The 17,166-nt window shown below is 37.9% G+C and overlaps 1 protein-coding gene across 1 annotated transcript in view; it reads right to left on the reverse strand.

The window, feature by feature from the left end:
• Positions 1 to 17,166, reverse strand: part of SNX14 (sorting nexin 14) — an 86,560-nt gene that overhangs the window by 6,918 nt on the left and 62,476 nt on the right. The window contains 5 exon segments of the mRNA XM_001927319.7: positions 1,863 to 1,982; positions 2,107 to 2,147; positions 4,999 to 5,110; positions 7,359 to 7,459; positions 10,149 to 10,232. Coding sequence (XP_001927354.4) covers positions 1,863 to 1,982; positions 2,107 to 2,147; positions 4,999 to 5,110; positions 7,359 to 7,459; positions 10,149 to 10,232 — 458 coding nt within the window.

Consider the following 17,166-nt stretch of genomic DNA (forward strand, 5'->3'; position numbering starts at 1 on the left):
ACTAAATTTCAGCCTTATTTATCCCAAATAATATGCAAAAAAGAATTTATTATCATTTATAATAATCAAATAACAGAAATTAATGAACTTAAAAAAAACTGATAGAGAACAAAACCAAATGATAAAATGGACAAAAACTTTGACAAGATTAAGCAAAAAAGAAAAAGGAAAGAAAAAGAAGACATAAACAATGTCAAGAATAAAAGGGGGGGTTCCGTCGTGGCGCAGTGGTTAACGAATCCGACTAGGAACCATGAGGTTGCGGGTTCGGTCCCTGCCCTTGCTCAGTGGGTTAACGATCCGGCGTTGCCGTGAGTTGTGGTGTAGGTTGCAGACGCGGCTCGGATCCTGCGTTGCTGTGGCTCTGGCGTAGGCAGGTGGCTACAGCTCCGATTAGACCCCTGGCCTGGGAACCTCCATATGCCGCGGGAGCTGCCCAAAGAAATAGCAAAAGGACAAAAAAAAAAAAAAAAAAAAAAAAAAGAATAAAAGGGGACATAACTACAAGTGTGAGAGAAAATGAAAAGAGGATATTATTGACATCTTCAGCCCAAAAAGTTTTCAAATTTAGATAGAGAATTTGCTTAAAAATATAACCTAACAAAATCTAACTCACAAAAAAATAAACCAAAATATTATAGTCATAAAATAAATTAAATTGGTTGTTTAAAAAAAAGCTTTCCTACAAACAAAACTTGAGGCCCTGATAACTTTACCAACAAGTTATCACTTTCTTAAAGCAATAATCATTCCAATTATAACTCTGCCAGCAAAGAGAAAAAAGTTAATATAACCTTATAAGGAAGGATATAATGAGAAAGAAAAATTATAAGCAGGTGTACCCACAAACATGGATGTAAATTTCCTTAACCACATAGAGGATGCCTTCAAAAAAGCTACACTCTACTATTTAATGGTGAAACATTGCAATCATTCCCTCTATAACAGGTCCTAGCCATGAATGAAAAACTATTGCCATCATTTGCAGATAAGTATGTAAATTTAAAAGAATTAACAAATATACTACTAAAATTAATACAAGACTAGCAGGATTATTTAATTAAAAATCAATACACAATCAATGCATTTCTATTTACCAACAATAAACTTAAAAAGCAAAAAAAAATTAAAGATACCATTTACAGACATTTTTTTAAAAAAGTCTTTGGGGTTTTTTTGAGGGAGATGGGGAGGACTGTTCTTTGAGCTCACGTAGCTCCACATGCTGGGTACTAATTCTGAAACTAAATTGTCCTTCCTGCAGACATGGAATATATATTTATATTCCCCATGTCCAGCACTCAACAGTAGGTAATAATAAAGGCAATAATAATAAATAGTAGGCAATAATAATAAATAGGAAATAATAAAATACTTGTTTAATGAATGGATGAATATTTTATAAGCCGTTAAAATTATATACTATCATCAAATAAACACAAATACATTACGACAATTAATTCCTTGATTACTAGAGGTTGGTGCTTTACAATCTAAGGAAAAAAACCTCTTTAAAAAATTTCCTAAAATACAGAAATGGTCCAAGTTTGCAAATATAGTTTCTAAAGAAACTCCTACTCCACTAAAGCAAAGAACCAAGCAACTACATATAATGCCCTCCTTATACTGTACAGTTGATTTCCATATAAAGGATATAAAATATAAAGTCCCATCCATTTAATTAACATAGGATTCTCCCTATGATGGAAAAGTCCTTATACTGTACAGTTGATTTCCATATAAAGGATATAAAATATAAAGTCCCATCCATTTAATTAACATAGGATTCTCCCTATGATGGAAAAGTCATCTCAAGTAGGACAACTTCAAACTTAAAGGCCCTTCGAGCCAATGCACAATACCTTCTTATTGTTTTCTGAAGTAGGGCTGAGAATGGTCAGTTCTGGTTTACTCGGTTTAGGCTTCGGAGATTCACAAGAATTAATGAAATTCATGATGAAAGGTTCCAAATGCTGACCTTTCTGTGGAGATAATGGTATAAAAATCAAAAATCAAAATTATGATTTTCAGCCATTAAAATGTATTGATATTTTAAATATGCTTATAAGTATCATTTTAGAGAATGCACTTAAATTAGTTATATACCTCTTTCATTAGTTTTCCAGGAACAGACTTTATAATTTTCCCTGCAATTAAAAGTAAAATATTAATCTTATGAAGGCATACTGTATCTCATAATTGCTCATACAAATAATATACTAGGTGATCTTAAATATTAAAGAGCTGAGTAAAAAGTAAAATGATAAGAAATGTTTGTAACTGACCATCTCACATAACAGAAGTTTACAATAAATATGGTATTCTAAATGGTATATAGATAAAACATGTCAGATACTTTCAAATAATCCAGTGGAGAGCTCCATAGTGGCCTAGCATTTAAAGGATCCAACATTTTCACTGCTGTGGCTTGGGTCACTGCTATGGTACAGGTTCTATCTGTGGCCTGGGAACTTCCACATGCCTTGGGCACAGCCCAAAATCATCATCATCATCATCATCATCATCATCATCATCATCATCCAATAGGGTGGGAGGTAAGGGAAGGTCTGGAACAAGCCTAGTGTTGATAACTGTTAAAGGTGTAAGGAGTTCATTACATAAATTTCACTACTTTCCTGTATATTTGAAATTTTCCATAAGAAATATTTTCAAAGGCAGGAGTTCCCATTATGGCACAACGGGACTGGCAACATCTCTGCAGCGTTGGGATGCAGGTTCAATCTCCAGTCAGACACAGTGGGTTAAAGGATCTGGCTGCTGTGGCATAGGTCGCAACTGCAGCTCAGATCTGATCCCTGGCCCAGGGAACTCCATATACCTCAGGGTGGCCAAAAAAGAAAAAAAAAAAGATTAAAAAAAAATAAATTTAAATTTTGTTTTTAAAAAGACTTTAAGCAATAGTGAATATATAAAGATATCTAAAAAGTATGCAAAAGTAAGTCAAAAACGTTCTAAATTGTTGCCTCATTTAAAACCGTAATCTAGGAGTTCCCATCCTGGCTCATCGGTTAAGAACTCAACTAGTATCTATGACAATGCAAATTCAATCCCAAGCCTTGCTCAGTGGCTTAAGGATCCAATGTTGTCCCAAGCTACAGCAAAGGTTGCAGATATGGCTTGGATCTGGCATTGCTGTGGCTGTGACGTAGGCCTGCGCCTGCAGCTCTGATTTGACCCCTAGCCTGGGAACTTCCATATGCCGCGGGTATGGCCCTAAAAAGAAAAAAAAAAAAAAAAGAAGAAAGAAAGAAAAATAAATTGGCTATCGGAATAGTTTATATTCTGAATTTTAGTTTAAGAATATATATTCTAACCCTATTTGCCAGAATTTTTTCTTGATCTTATTTCCAAGAAATAAAATATAAAATATAAAACACCATGAGATTTTCTCAAGCATTTAGAAACGACTGCAAAAATTAGTCAGATTGATAAATGTAACTTAAATTTCTCTCAGTCCAGTTTAGGGAAAAAAGGATACTCAAATGGCAATGGCAAAGATATAATGAAAAATAAAAACAGAGATTGTTTTACAACATGCAAACCTCCAGCCCTCTCATCCTGTGCTTCTCTCTTCTACATGTTGTTCCTGAGCAAAATTACTTGCTTGTTCTGATTTCAAATAACATTCAAATTCCTACTCCATGCCTGTCTTATGACTTCTTCTCCTTATGAAACGTCTTTAACCGGATTCTACAAACTCAAAAAGTTCATAACTACTTTAAATTTATTCTCTATCTCAGCAAGTGACAGTATTCATCTAGTAGTTTAAACAGAAACAAGGATCATCTTTGATCATTTCTTCTCCTTTAGTCAAACCTAGTCAGTAAAGAGGTTCTATCTCTGAAATGTTTTATATAATCACAAATAAAATGTTCTCATTTTCCCTTGATAAGAAGACCCACAAACACAAAATATGCTACCTCCAACTATATATATTAATTTGGAGAGATACAGATGAAAGTCAAATGCCCACTTGTAATATTTAATTCATTCACTTAGTTCTATATATTTAAGATTAGATTACATAAAATATATTTAGAAATACAGCTTTTCTTCCATACAATCTTTAACAATTTTATTCAAACTTTTTCAGTTTAATGTATTGCTTAGTCTGTACTGAACTTTATATAAAAGGAATCATGCTATATCTATTCTTTTATGCCTTCCTTCTTTCATTTAACATCGTATTTTTAAGCTATCAGCACCCATTTTCCAAACAGTTCATGCTATAGGTATTCATTACTCTAAGTATTCATTTTGTGACTCTTCTGCAATTTACCTGTCTACTCTATTGCTCATGAACATGTGCCTTATTTCAACTTTTGACAATGCTGCTAATAACATTCTTAAATATGAATACAAGATTCTCTCAAGTATATATCTCACAGAGAGGAACTGCTGGGTCATTCTATTTTATTTTATTTTATCTTCTTTTATTCATTTATTTATTTTGTCTGTTTAGGGCCTCACCCACAGCATATGTAAGTTCCCAGGCTAGGGGTCGAATCAAAAATATAGCTGCCAGCCTATACCACAGCCACAGCAACACAAGATCTGAGCCATATCTACATCCTACACCGCAGCTCGCAGCAACACCAGATCCTTAACCCACTGAGTTAGGCCAGGGATCAAACCCGTGTTCTCATGGATATCAGTTGGGTTTGTTTCCACTGAGCCACGATGGGAACTCCGGTGATTCAATTTTCTATCACACTGTTTTTCCAAGTGGTTTTCCAATTTTTCTTAAATTCAAATACAATTAATTTACAATATGATATTACTTTCAGGTGTACAATTCAATATTTTTATAGATTATATACACTCCATTCAAAGTTATAAGTGGTTTCCACAACAGTGTATAAGAAGTCTGGAGTTTTGGTACATGGCTTCACTATATAAACTATTTTTCTAAATTAATCTGAAAATGCTGCTTTTCTTTTCAGTTTATCTTCTCTATAGTTCCTTAAACTGACTTACCAAGGTTTACGTCTGGTAGTATCTTATCAAGAAATTGTGTTTCCCCACCATTTGGGGAGAGAAAATCTGCCAGAAGTTGACTATTACTTAATTCTGGATGCTGCAGAAGTTTCTGGAAGAATAAAAACAGAAAAAAAAAAAAGTGGCAGGGAGTTTTAAAAATCTAAGAGTGATGAAAACTACATTAAAATTGGTTTTAACCAAGAAAATTTTAAATCCTTAAAAGCTCTTTTATATTCATAATAAAAACAAAACACATTTATGGAAAGAACAGTATCACATAACAGGTAAGACCTCTATAATGAGAGCTGAATGAGTGTGAATTCTGCTCTTCCATTTGCTAGCTAAGTGTCCCTAGAAAAGTTCCTATGTTGCCCAAGAGTCAGTTTCCTCATGTGTAGAAGAAAGATAACACTACCTAATTATAGTGTCGTTAGACAAGGCATTTAGCACAGAATCTGATACACAGAAAGGAAAATTAAACATTAGTTAATATTATTTCTGTTTCTCAACTGTAAAATAAGTATTACAATTATCATACAACTTTCTTGATGAAGGAAGTTTCTACAAAGGGTTTTGCAGAGAACTAAACATGGAAACGTGAAATAACTTGGAGATGCTATTATCTGTTCTTGCAACGCTATTTTCTTACAAGATAAACTGACGTTTTAATGCCAAATTTAACCCAGACTTAGCTAATATTCAGTTCTGTAACTATGAAACAGTTACAAAACTCTATAAGCAGAAATCTATATAAATAAAATATCAGTATTGCAACATTTAACTCCATATTACCAGATAATATTTCTTCTAGAATGAGACTCTCCAGTTCTTAGAAAGAATTAGTTGGTTCAAATAACAGGTTAATGATAACAAAGACACAGATCAATATTAGTATATGCTGTGTTCAAATAGCCTTGTAATAGTTATTTCACACATTTCAATTTTCACACCACCAAAAAATTATACAAAAAATACTTTCTGAGTTGAGGTATTCACTGGCTAAAATATAGAAAATAAAATGTAAACACCCCTTTATTTCAACAAATAAAATATTTTTAATATTAAAAAGTACTTATTGTTGGCTAAAAGGCATCCAAATTTAACGGAATTAACAATTCAAAGTATAAAACCTCATGTCCAAATAAATGACTTTTTTTTAATAAAACAAAATTATCCACTCACTCTTCGGTCTTATTCACTTGATTAAAGAAAAACAGTCGTTAATTTTAGAGAAGTCTCAAGTAAGCAACTTTTAAGCAAACTATACCAAACAATGGATAATACATCAATTACACTGTTTTCATAACACAATGTGCACACAGAAAATCAGAATTTACTTCCAAGTGGTGAATGGTAGAGTCAGGAGATCCCAAGAAATTGGAAAAACATCCACAATTGCAAAAAAAATTAATTTTTTAGAGAAATAAAACAAGAGTGAAAATTCCAGAGTTCAGAAAGTGCTAATCACAAAATCAAACAAAAAAATAAGACAAAAATAACAAAAACTACTCCATATTCTTAGAACACATCTAACCTTTTACACCACAAGTTTTTCTTTCACTCTCCCTTTTTTCTAACTTCTCCCACCAAAAGTTTTTTGGGTTTTTTGGGGGTTTTTTTTTTGTCTTTTCTAGGGCCGCACCCGCAGCACATGGAGGTTCCCAGGCTAGGGGTCGAGTTGGAGCCAGCCTTTGCCAGAGCCACAGCAACATGGGATCCGAGCCGTGTCTGCAACCTACACCACAGCTCATGGCAACACCAGATCCTTAACCCACTGAGCGAGGATCAAACCCAAAACCTCATGGTTCCTAGTTGGATTCGTTAACCACTGAGCCACGACGGGAACTCCCTCACACCAAAAGTTTTAATCTAAGAAAATATCTGGTATTTCATTGGTTATCAATTCTTTTTTAAAAGTACACTCTTGATAATAACTCATTTCTGGAGTTTCTGTCGTGGCTCAGTGGTAATGAACCCAACTAGTATCCACCATGAGGACACAGGTTTGATCCTTGGCCTCACTCAGAGGATTAAGGATCTGGCATTGCTGTGAGCTGTGGTATAGGTCACAGACCTATACCTATGGCTCAGATCCTGCATTGCAGTGGCTATGGTGTAGGCCAGCAGCTGCAGCTCTGATTCAGTCTCTAGCCTGGGAACTTCCACATGCTGCAGATGCAGCCCTAAAAAGACAAAAAATAATAATGATAATAATGCATTTCCACATTGGGAAAAAAATTTTAATGAAAAAATTCTAGAAATCCACATTGACAAGTATTTGTAAGGCAAAATACATATATATGTACAAGAAAAAAAGAGACAAATTAGTGGATTTTTAAATGACATTAGTACTATACCTGTAAGTACTCCTGAAACTCTTCTCTCTTAGACTTTAAGAATTCATAATTTTTGGGGCCAATGATCCTCTTGGAAGGAAGCTGGGCATCAGGAAATGTGCCTGAAATTAATATATGAAGGTAATTACTAGGAGTTCCCATCGTGGCTCAAAGGGTTTAAGAACCCAAGGTAGTTTCTGTGAGGATGCAGGCTTGATCCCTGGCTCCACTCAATAGGTTAAGGATCTAGCATTGCTACAAGCTATAGTGTAGGTCACAGATGCAGTTCAGATCTGGTGTTTCTGTGGGTGTGGCAAAGGGCTGGAGCTATGGCTCCATTTTGACCCCTGGCCCAAGAACTTCCATATGCAAGTGCAGCTGTAAAAAGAAAAAAAGAAAGCAATTACTATGTTCTGCTACTGTTTAAAAAACCTTACTTATAATTTACCATAGCAATTCAGATTCACAATGCTGTCTTGTAGAGATGTGGCATTATTCTTTAAATAATCTTGACAAAATAAGAGAGCTTCAAGTCAGAAGACCAAAGAACTTGAATCTACTGATATCCAAAATATCACCACCCTTCACTGACACAGATGTATTTAGCCTTCTACATAGGTTAAAAAAAAAAAAAAAGGTGGAGTTCCCGTCATGGTGCAGTGGTTAATGAATCCAACTAGGAACCATGAGGTTTCAGATTCGATCCCTGGCCTTGCTCAGTGGGTTAAGGATCCGGCATTGCCGTGAGCTGTGGTGTAGGTCACAGACACGGCTTGGATCCCACGTTGCTGTGGCTCTGGAGCAGGCCAGCAGCAACAGCTCCAATTAGACCCCTAGCCTGGGAACCTCCATACGCTGTGGGAGCGGCCCTAGAAAAGGCAAAAAGACAAAAAGAAAAAAACAAAGTTATCATGAGATTATATTGAAATTAGTGTGATTCTATTAGACAAAATATTACTAAGAAATACCTATTCTCTCACAGGAAAAAAAAAAAGGGAGCATTCTGCCAATACTATGTAAGTTTAAAAATTAATTTAAAAACCACAGGAGTTCCTGTAGTGGCACAGTGGTTAACGAATCCGACTTAAGAACCATGAGGTTGCAGATTTGCTCCCTGGCCTTGATCAGTGGGTTAACGATCGGCATTGCCATGAGCTGTGGTGTGGGTTGCAGACGTGGCTCGGATCCCGAGTTGCTGTGGCTCTGGCGTAGGCCAGTGGCTACAGCTCTGATTCAACCCCTAGCCTGGGGGAGCAGCCCAGGAAAAGGCGAAAAGACCAAAAAAAAAAAACCAAAACGCAGACACATTTTCTGATACAGCCGACTTTGGAAATTTTAGTACCAAAAAGGACAAATATTGTTAGGAATCCAACCAACTTTGGTTGATCCAGGATTTTAAGTTACGGAGACAAATGATATTCTCTAGCTCTAAACCAAAAGGAAAAGTCTTAAGGAAGGATTAAGGTAAAAATGGCATTGCACCAGATTAGCAAAGACAAAGAGAAAACTATTTAAGGACAAGTACGAACTCAAAATCTAGGTAATAAAGTATGGAGTGAGACCCTGTCTTATCTTTCTAAAATCTCCTTATTGTGGGTCTTGTTCTTATAGTAGGGTAAGGAAGTTTCCCTGCTATTCTAATTCAGGACCAACCTGTATTTGGATCAGGGAACATTGCACAGAGCTTTTCCAAAATACACAATTCAGGAGTTCCCATAGTGGCTCAGTGGTTAACGAATCTGACTAGGAACCATGAGGTTGTGGATTCGATCCCTGGCCTTGCTCAGTGGGTTAAGGATCCGGCATTGCCATGAGCTGTGGTGTAGGTTGCAGACGCGGCTCAGATCCCGCGTTGCTGTGGCTCTGGTGTAGGCTGGTGGCTACAGCTCCGCTTAGACCCCTAGCCTGGGAACCTCCATATGCCACAGGAGCGGCCCAAGAAATGGCAAAAAGACAAAAAAAAAAAAAAAAAAAAAACGCAATTCAAACTCAACACTCTACACACAAAATAACTAGAAATACTTCATGACTATAAACCTAATATTAACTAAAATAAGTGGACAGTTAAGAGAGACTGAGAAGTGAGAGAAAAAACTAAAGAGTGTTTTCCTTTTCTGATTATCTATCTTAAAAGGAGCATTCAACTATAACAGGAGTTTTTCCCATATCTAAATCTAAGAGCTAAATCAAAACATTTGCCATGTTGTATGAAAAACGTGTTTACCACAGAAGCTGATGGCAAAAGAACAGAGCAACTCTGAAATACCTGGTTTAAATTCTCTGCATATCAACATAAATAAAAATTAAACTGGAGAGGAGTTCCCGCTATAATGCAGTAGGTTAAGGATCCAGTGGCCCAGGTCACTGCTGAGGCATGGGTTTGATCCCTGGCCTGAGGCCGCAGGTTAATAAGGATCTGGCATTGCTGCAACTGTAGCACAGGTCACAGCTATGGCTCAAATTCAATCCCTGGCCCAGGCATCTCCATATGCTACAGGTTCAGCAAAAGTAAATAAATAAATAAATAAACTAGATAGAGAACTCTTCCTAAGGTTCTAATATTTAAAGAATTGCTGTCTTTTACATTTCAACATCATTATTACATAAAAAGAAATACATTATAAAAACTTTTAAAATATAAATATGCAAAAATAAGATAAAAAACAGTACATTCCTATTATCAATAGTGAATACAAGTGCTACTGTTACATATCCTTAGTACAATTACTTAAAATTAGGAAATTAATCTGATTCAACAGTTTTCAAGGCTAACGTTGAAATGTAATGTTGTATACAAAAAGGACAACATACCATGAAATTCTGTTAGTTTTGATTCAAGTACATAGAATTCAAGATATCTTCTATATACAGACCAATGTTCAGGCTCATGCCCAACTGCAAAATGAATGAATACACACTGAGAAATACATAATTTTACAAACTACTACTAAAAGGATACGCTATTCAAAACATTAGGTATACAACCTTAGAAATCTATACATAGAACTTCCATATGACCCCGCAATACCACTCTTGGGCATCTATCCCGACAAAACTCTACTTAAAAGAGACACATGCACCCTCATGTTCATTGCAGCACTATCCACAATAGCCAGGACATGGAAACAACCCAAATGTCCATCGACAGATGACTGGATTCGGAAGATGTGGTATATATACACAATGGAATACTACTCAGCCATAAAAAAGGATGACATAATGCCATTTGCAGCAACATGGATGGAACTAGAGAATCTCATCCTGAGTGAAATGAGCCAGAAAGACAAAGACAAATACCATATGTTATCACTTATAACTGGAATCTAATAGCCAGCACAAATGAACATCTCCTCAGAAAAGAAAATCATGGACTTGGAGAAGAGACTTGTGGCTGCCTGATGGGAGGGGGAGGGAGTGGGAGGGATCGGGAGCTTGGGCTTATCAGACACAACTTAGAATAGATTTACAAGGAGATCCTGCTGAATAGCATTGAGAACTTTGTCTAGATACTCATGTTGCAACAGAAGAAAGGGTGGGGGAAAAAATGTATTTATAATGTATACATGTAAGGATAACCTGACCCCCTTGCTGTACAGTGGGAAAATAAAAAAAAATTATAAAAAAAAAAAAGAAAGAAATCAGCACACCCATGGGGTTCCCATGGTGGCGCAATGTTTCACGAATCCAACTAGGAACCATGAAGTTGAGGGTTCCGCGCCTGGCCTCGCTCAGTGGGTTAAGGACCCAGTGTTGCTGTGGCTCTGGCGTGGGCTGGCGGCTGTAGCTCTGATTGGACCTCTAGCCTGGGAACCTCCATGTGCTATGGATGCAGCCCTAGAAAAGACAAAAAAAAAAAAAAAAGGAAATCAGTACATCCTATATCCCACTGCCATAGTGATTCGGTAGAGCGGTGGCACTCAAAAGCAATTTTCACTGGAGTTCTCCTATGGAGCAGTGGGTTGGGGATCCAGCATTGTCACTGTAGCAACTCAGGTCACCGCCATGGCTCAGGTTCAATACCTCCTTTGGGAACTTCCACACACCACAGCCATGACCAAAAAAAAAGTCGATTTTCATTGCTTAGCAACTGACAATATCTGGAAACATTTTTTGGTTGTCACATTGGAGGAAGGGGTGCTGCTGACATCTAGTGAGTGTAGGTCAGGGATGTTGTTAAACATCCTACAATGCACAGGAGTGCCTCTCACAGCAAAAAATGGTCCAGCCCTTAATGTCAATAGTCTCAATGTTGAGAAACACTAGGTTAGAGAATGAATACTTGATCCAATTGAAGTCAATACAAAAGTCCAACCCCAAGACTAGAAGCTTCTCAATTCTCTGGAACGTGCAATAAGGTCTATGATCTTTGCACCTATTTTGCTAACACAAAGGGAAGGCTGGAGCTGTGGGAGTGGGAAGAGAAGTTGGGTTGGAAACCCCACGGAGCATGAGGATGAAACTGATGGCCAGAGGAAAAATCTTTAGAGGTGAAGAGGAACTTGGCCCTTGTTGACCGCATTTGAGCGACTGGATCAAATCTCCTCTGAAGCTGGTCCTTATTTATTTATTTACTTTGCTTTTTAGGGCTGCGCCCATGGGATATGGAGGTTCGCAGGCTAGGGGACAGGTCGGAGCTGCAGCTGCCGGCCTACACCACAGCCACAGCAACTCAGGATCTGAGCCGAGTCTGCAACCTACACCACAGCTCACAGCAATGCTGGATCCCTGACCCACTGAGCAAGGCCAGGAATGGAATCCAATCTTTGTGGATACTAGTTGGATTCATTTCCACTGCACCGGGAAGGGAACTCCTGGTCCTCTTTTAATCATATGAATTAATAAATTGCTCTTTGTTCGTTTAAAAAAAAAAAAAACAAAAACATTAGGTATACAAAGCTAGAAACTGTTCCAGTCTTAGTAATTTATTATTTCTTGGAATCACATCATTACTTTATTTTATCCCATATTTAAGTTACTTAAAAGAAATTGATAAGTTTTACCTCTTTATGAAGTTATTGCAATAATACATATATTTTCCCACAACAGAATCAGAAAGTTTACAGAAACTTCAAAAATTATGCCATTATGCTTAATGTTTAAACATCACAAAAATGATGCACTTAATAAAAATTTATAATCACTTTAAGAGTTCTCAAATACTTAACAATTGCCCTAATCTAGTCCAGTACAGGACAGCACTATCCAACAGAACTTTCTACAACTGTGAAAATGTTCTATAGTATCTATACTAACACAGTAGCTATTAGCCACATATTCCTATTGATCTCTTGAAATGTGGCTCGTTTAAGGAACTAAAATTAAAGTATTACTTTAACATTAATTGCCACAAGTGGCTAATGACTAGAAAATCGGACAGCACAAAGTAATGATTTAAAGAATGAGTAGGGTCACATTGCCTATTTCAATCCCAGTTCCCCCATTTAGCAACTATGTGAACTTGAACAAACACAACCTCACTGTGCTTTAAGTTTGCTTACAATAAAAATAATTATACCTACTACATTAAATAATCCACCTCCACCACTTTTTGTATGGTGCGTAACACAAAGTAAGCACCCCAAAATGTTAACAGCTATCATTAGCATCTCATGCCATTCTAGCAGAAATTTGGAAATGCAATGGATCAAGTGAACTAAATGCACAACGCAAAAATAACACTTGTTTTCAGAAAAACCAACCTAATATAGTTACAACCTATAAAGCAAATCCTATTTTTCTTCTTTCTTAGTTACTTACCTTAAAAGATCTACATTACATTTGGTTTTAGTTTTTAAAATCCTAAAATTGCTACTTTGCTATACATATGAAATTAACTGTAGCATTTAAATGATACACTTTTTTTTTCCCTCACAGGGCATGGCTTCCTAAGAGCACATTACACTGACAGGACAAGTCTGCAGCACTGCTGAAAAAATTACCTTAGAAAATAAGTTTTAAAATATTTTCATTTTATGAATTCCCAATTGTGGTGCAGCAGAGACAAATTAGACTAGGCACCATGAGGTTGTGGGTTCCATTTCTGGCCTCGCTCAGTGGGTTAAGGACCTGGCATTGCCGTGAGCTGTGGTGTAGGTTGCAAACATGGCTCAGATCCTTCATTGCTGTGGCTGTGGTGTAGGCCAACAGCTATAGCTCCAATTAGACCCCTAGCCTGGGAACCTCCACGTGCCATGGGTGCAGCCCTAAAAAGCAAATAAATTAATAAAAATTTTCATTTTAACTTTATGTTAAATTAAGCCGAACTTTTAAAAATAAAGCAGAAAAATTAAAGTTGGTTGTCCAAAAGGCAAAACAAAAGTATACTCTCAAAATATTTTAAATTACATCATATGTAACACTATCAAAAGGAGATAAAGGTTTCTACGTATCTACATAAATTTATTTATATGAGGGATGAGTCTAATATGTCAATGAACAAAGATGCTAGACTCAGTACCTCCAACAGACACACCAAATCTACAAAATCAACACACCAAAATCAAAAATGGATCCTTTTGAGCCGAGACAGGTGGAACCCAGGCTGAACAGCTGGAGCATGTCTCTTGCTAGCACCTCACGGTAAAGATAAAGCAGGAGCACAGAGGAGCTGAGCTCTTGAGTAAAAAGATAAGATGACCACATTTTTTATTCTTGAGGTCAAGGAGACCTATACATGCACAAAAAAGTTCCTCAGGGGTCAAAAAAATGAGGATGTGTTAGCCCACAATATGTCCTGCCAACCTCCCAGAAATCCTCACACTACAACTTACCTTGGCTAAAAGATGCATGCAAACATACAGAGGGCCCTGGATCAGATCAAATATGGGCACGAAGCAAGATGAAGCAAGATAATTGGAAAGGGAACCCAGAAAACTGCCCCCATATAAACAATTTAAGCCACCCCAAAAGAGTGGGACTCACTCTGCAAGTCTAACCGTGTGTCTTTCCACATGTACTTTTCTCCTAATAAAAGTTGTACCTGCTTCACTATCCTTTATCTCCTTGCTGAATTATAAAGAAGACAAAAACTGAAGTTCTGCATCAAGCCCACTGGCTCTCATAGTCCTATGGCTAGGATTCAGTGCCTTCACCACTGTAGCCAAGGTACGATTCCCATTTGGGGAATTAAGATCCCCACTTCAAGCCACCACACTCTGTGGCATCCCTACTCCAAGATCAATTTCCCTCTGTAAATGATGTAAAAGCTAAATGCACTGCTTCTCCACAACAAAGGATAAAAGGACCGCATCAAGCCAGGGAAGAAAAGCAGAGTCATGACCTTGGTAAAAACCTTATCCTCAGCATGAAACATCAATAGTGAGGGATCTCACAGTCTGGCATTTCTTCCAGAAAAGTAAGGGGTTGGTGCCCTACTACAGGCACCCCAATCCCTGGGATGTGCACCAGGGAAATGAGCCCCCAAAACATCTGGCTTAGAAAACCAATGGGATTGATGTTCAAGGGGCCTAATATGCTATAGGAAACTGAGATTCTCATTTTAAATGGCTCCTGTGGGGTCTTACTTGTCCCAAACCCAAGAGAAAAATAGCAGTTTGAAAAGTGCCTAGTCTATATGTAAGACAACTCAAATTTTTGCTAATCCAAAAGCATGTGCTGGAAGGTCAGGAGACAGCTGAAACTATCCCTGAGACAAGGCACCGGCACTGCATTCCCCACTTACTCTGCGAGCACAGGCAAACATGGTAAATGGTACCCACCCACACCCTTGCTAAGACAGGCACAGGTAAGTAGTCACAGCACTATCCTGCTGCCTTACAAAGGCCAGAGAACACGGCAGATGCAGCACTCCCTATTCCCTGGCTGGGGCCGGCAAGCATGAGCAGCAGCATTCGTTGACTCCCAGCCTATAGCCAGCTCACTCATACAGGCAAGGCACTCTCCCTCGGCACTGCTGAAATCTGCAGGCACACACAGTCAAGATATTTTCCTGTTGTCTTTCTGACGCTGGCCAGAATGCCCTGCCTCCTCTTTGTTAAAGCCAGCATGTGTGCCCAATCCACAGAGAGGACACCCCCTTGATCATCTGGCCCTGATGGCTAAGGGGGCTGTCAATACTGAGCTCCATGGGACTGTAACAATTAGAAAGACAGTTCTTGGAAAGACACATGCCCCACCCCAGGCCCTGCACGGACAGCCAACTAAATACAACCCCAAACTTCCTGTGAAAAAGACCTAGTGACTTAGCCTAGAGCTTCAGACAGAGGCAAAGGCTTCAGATTTCCCACACATCTAGGCACTAAGGAGGTACTCCCAGGAAACATAAGTAGGGAGACAGCATTCCTATGTATCCCCATGGCTGTGCTGCAGCTCAACGAGAACTCTCAGAAGGAGGCTCACACACTCATCTAGAGCCCCAAATTTTGCAGGTGTATGCCCAGGGGACACCTCCAGATCTCCTGGAATGGAGCCAGGAAGGGATTATGATTGTGGCCCCATGGGACTATATATATCTACACACTTTAAAAGCTGCTGCCTAAGCGTCTGTCTTCCAATCAGCCTGAAACTATGTGCTAAATGAGATTCCTTCCTCTGGAACACTGACAGATCTTGGCACACCTTCAATAACAGGTACATATTAAGAATAAATCAGGGCTTCCCATCGTGGCTCAGCAGAAATGAATCTGACTGGTATCCATGAGGATGCAGGATCAATCCCTGGCCTCGCTCAGTGGGTTAAGGATCCGGCATTGCCATGAGCTGTGGTGTAGGTTGCAGAAGCAGCTCAGATCTGGCACTGCTGTGGCTATGGTGTAGACCGGCAGCTACAGTTACGATTCAACCCGTAGCCTGGGAACCTCCATATGCTGCAGGTGCAGCCCTAAAAAGACCAAAAAGTAATAAATCAGGCAGTTTACACAGTCACAAAGGTCCAAGAGACAAACAAGACCTAGGGGTAAGCTTGAATGAGAAGGCTAATTGCCCCCAGGCCACTCTCCAAGACTGAGAGAGGTAGGTTTTTCTTCCACTCACACAGAATGAACATAGTCATATAAAATGAGGAAACAGAGAAATAAATTTGAAATAAAAGCACAAGACAAAAATCTCAGATTGATAGAGAGATATGTGGTCTATGGATAAAAAAATTAATGGTCATAAAAATGTTAACCAAACTTGGGAGAAGAACAGATAAACACAGTGAGAACTTCAACACAGGGACAGAAAAAATTTAAGAAAGTAGCAAAGAGAAGTCAGAGAGCTGAAGAATACAACATCTAAACTGAGATATCCTAGAGGGATTCAACAGCAGAATGGATGAAGGAAAGAACTGATCAGCAAACAGGAAGGCAAAGCAACAAAAAGAAAAAGGAATTTAAAAAAATGAAGATAACTTGTGGGACCTATAGGGATAACATCAACTGAAATAACACTTGTATTCAAGGGGTCCCAAAAGAAGAAGAGAGGAAAAGAGGCATAAAAGTTATCTGAAGAAATAATAGCTGAAAACCTCCTTAACCGTGGGAAAGAAACAGACATCCAGGTCCAGAAATCCCAGAGAGTTCCAAATAAGATGAACCCAAAGAGATTCACACTAGGACACATATATAATTAAAATGTCAAAAGCTAAAGATAGAGAATATTAAAAGCATCGAGAGAAAAATTGTTACATACAAGGGAAACCCCATAAGACAGACTATCAACAGATTTCTCAGCATAAATTCTGCAGGCCAGAAATGAATGGTACTGCATATTCAAAGTGCTAAAAGGAAAAAATTTCCAACCAAGAAACTCTACCCAGCAAAGTTATTATTTATATTCGAAGGAGCTAAAGTTTTTCCAGACAAGTAAAAACTAAATAATTCACAGACTA

This window comes from Sus scrofa, chromosome 1, assembly GCF_000003025.6.
Source record: "Sus scrofa isolate TJ Tabasco breed Duroc chromosome 1, Sscrofa11.1, whole genome shotgun sequence".
Taxonomy (NCBI): domain Eukaryota; kingdom Metazoa; phylum Chordata; class Mammalia; order Artiodactyla; family Suidae; genus Sus; species Sus scrofa.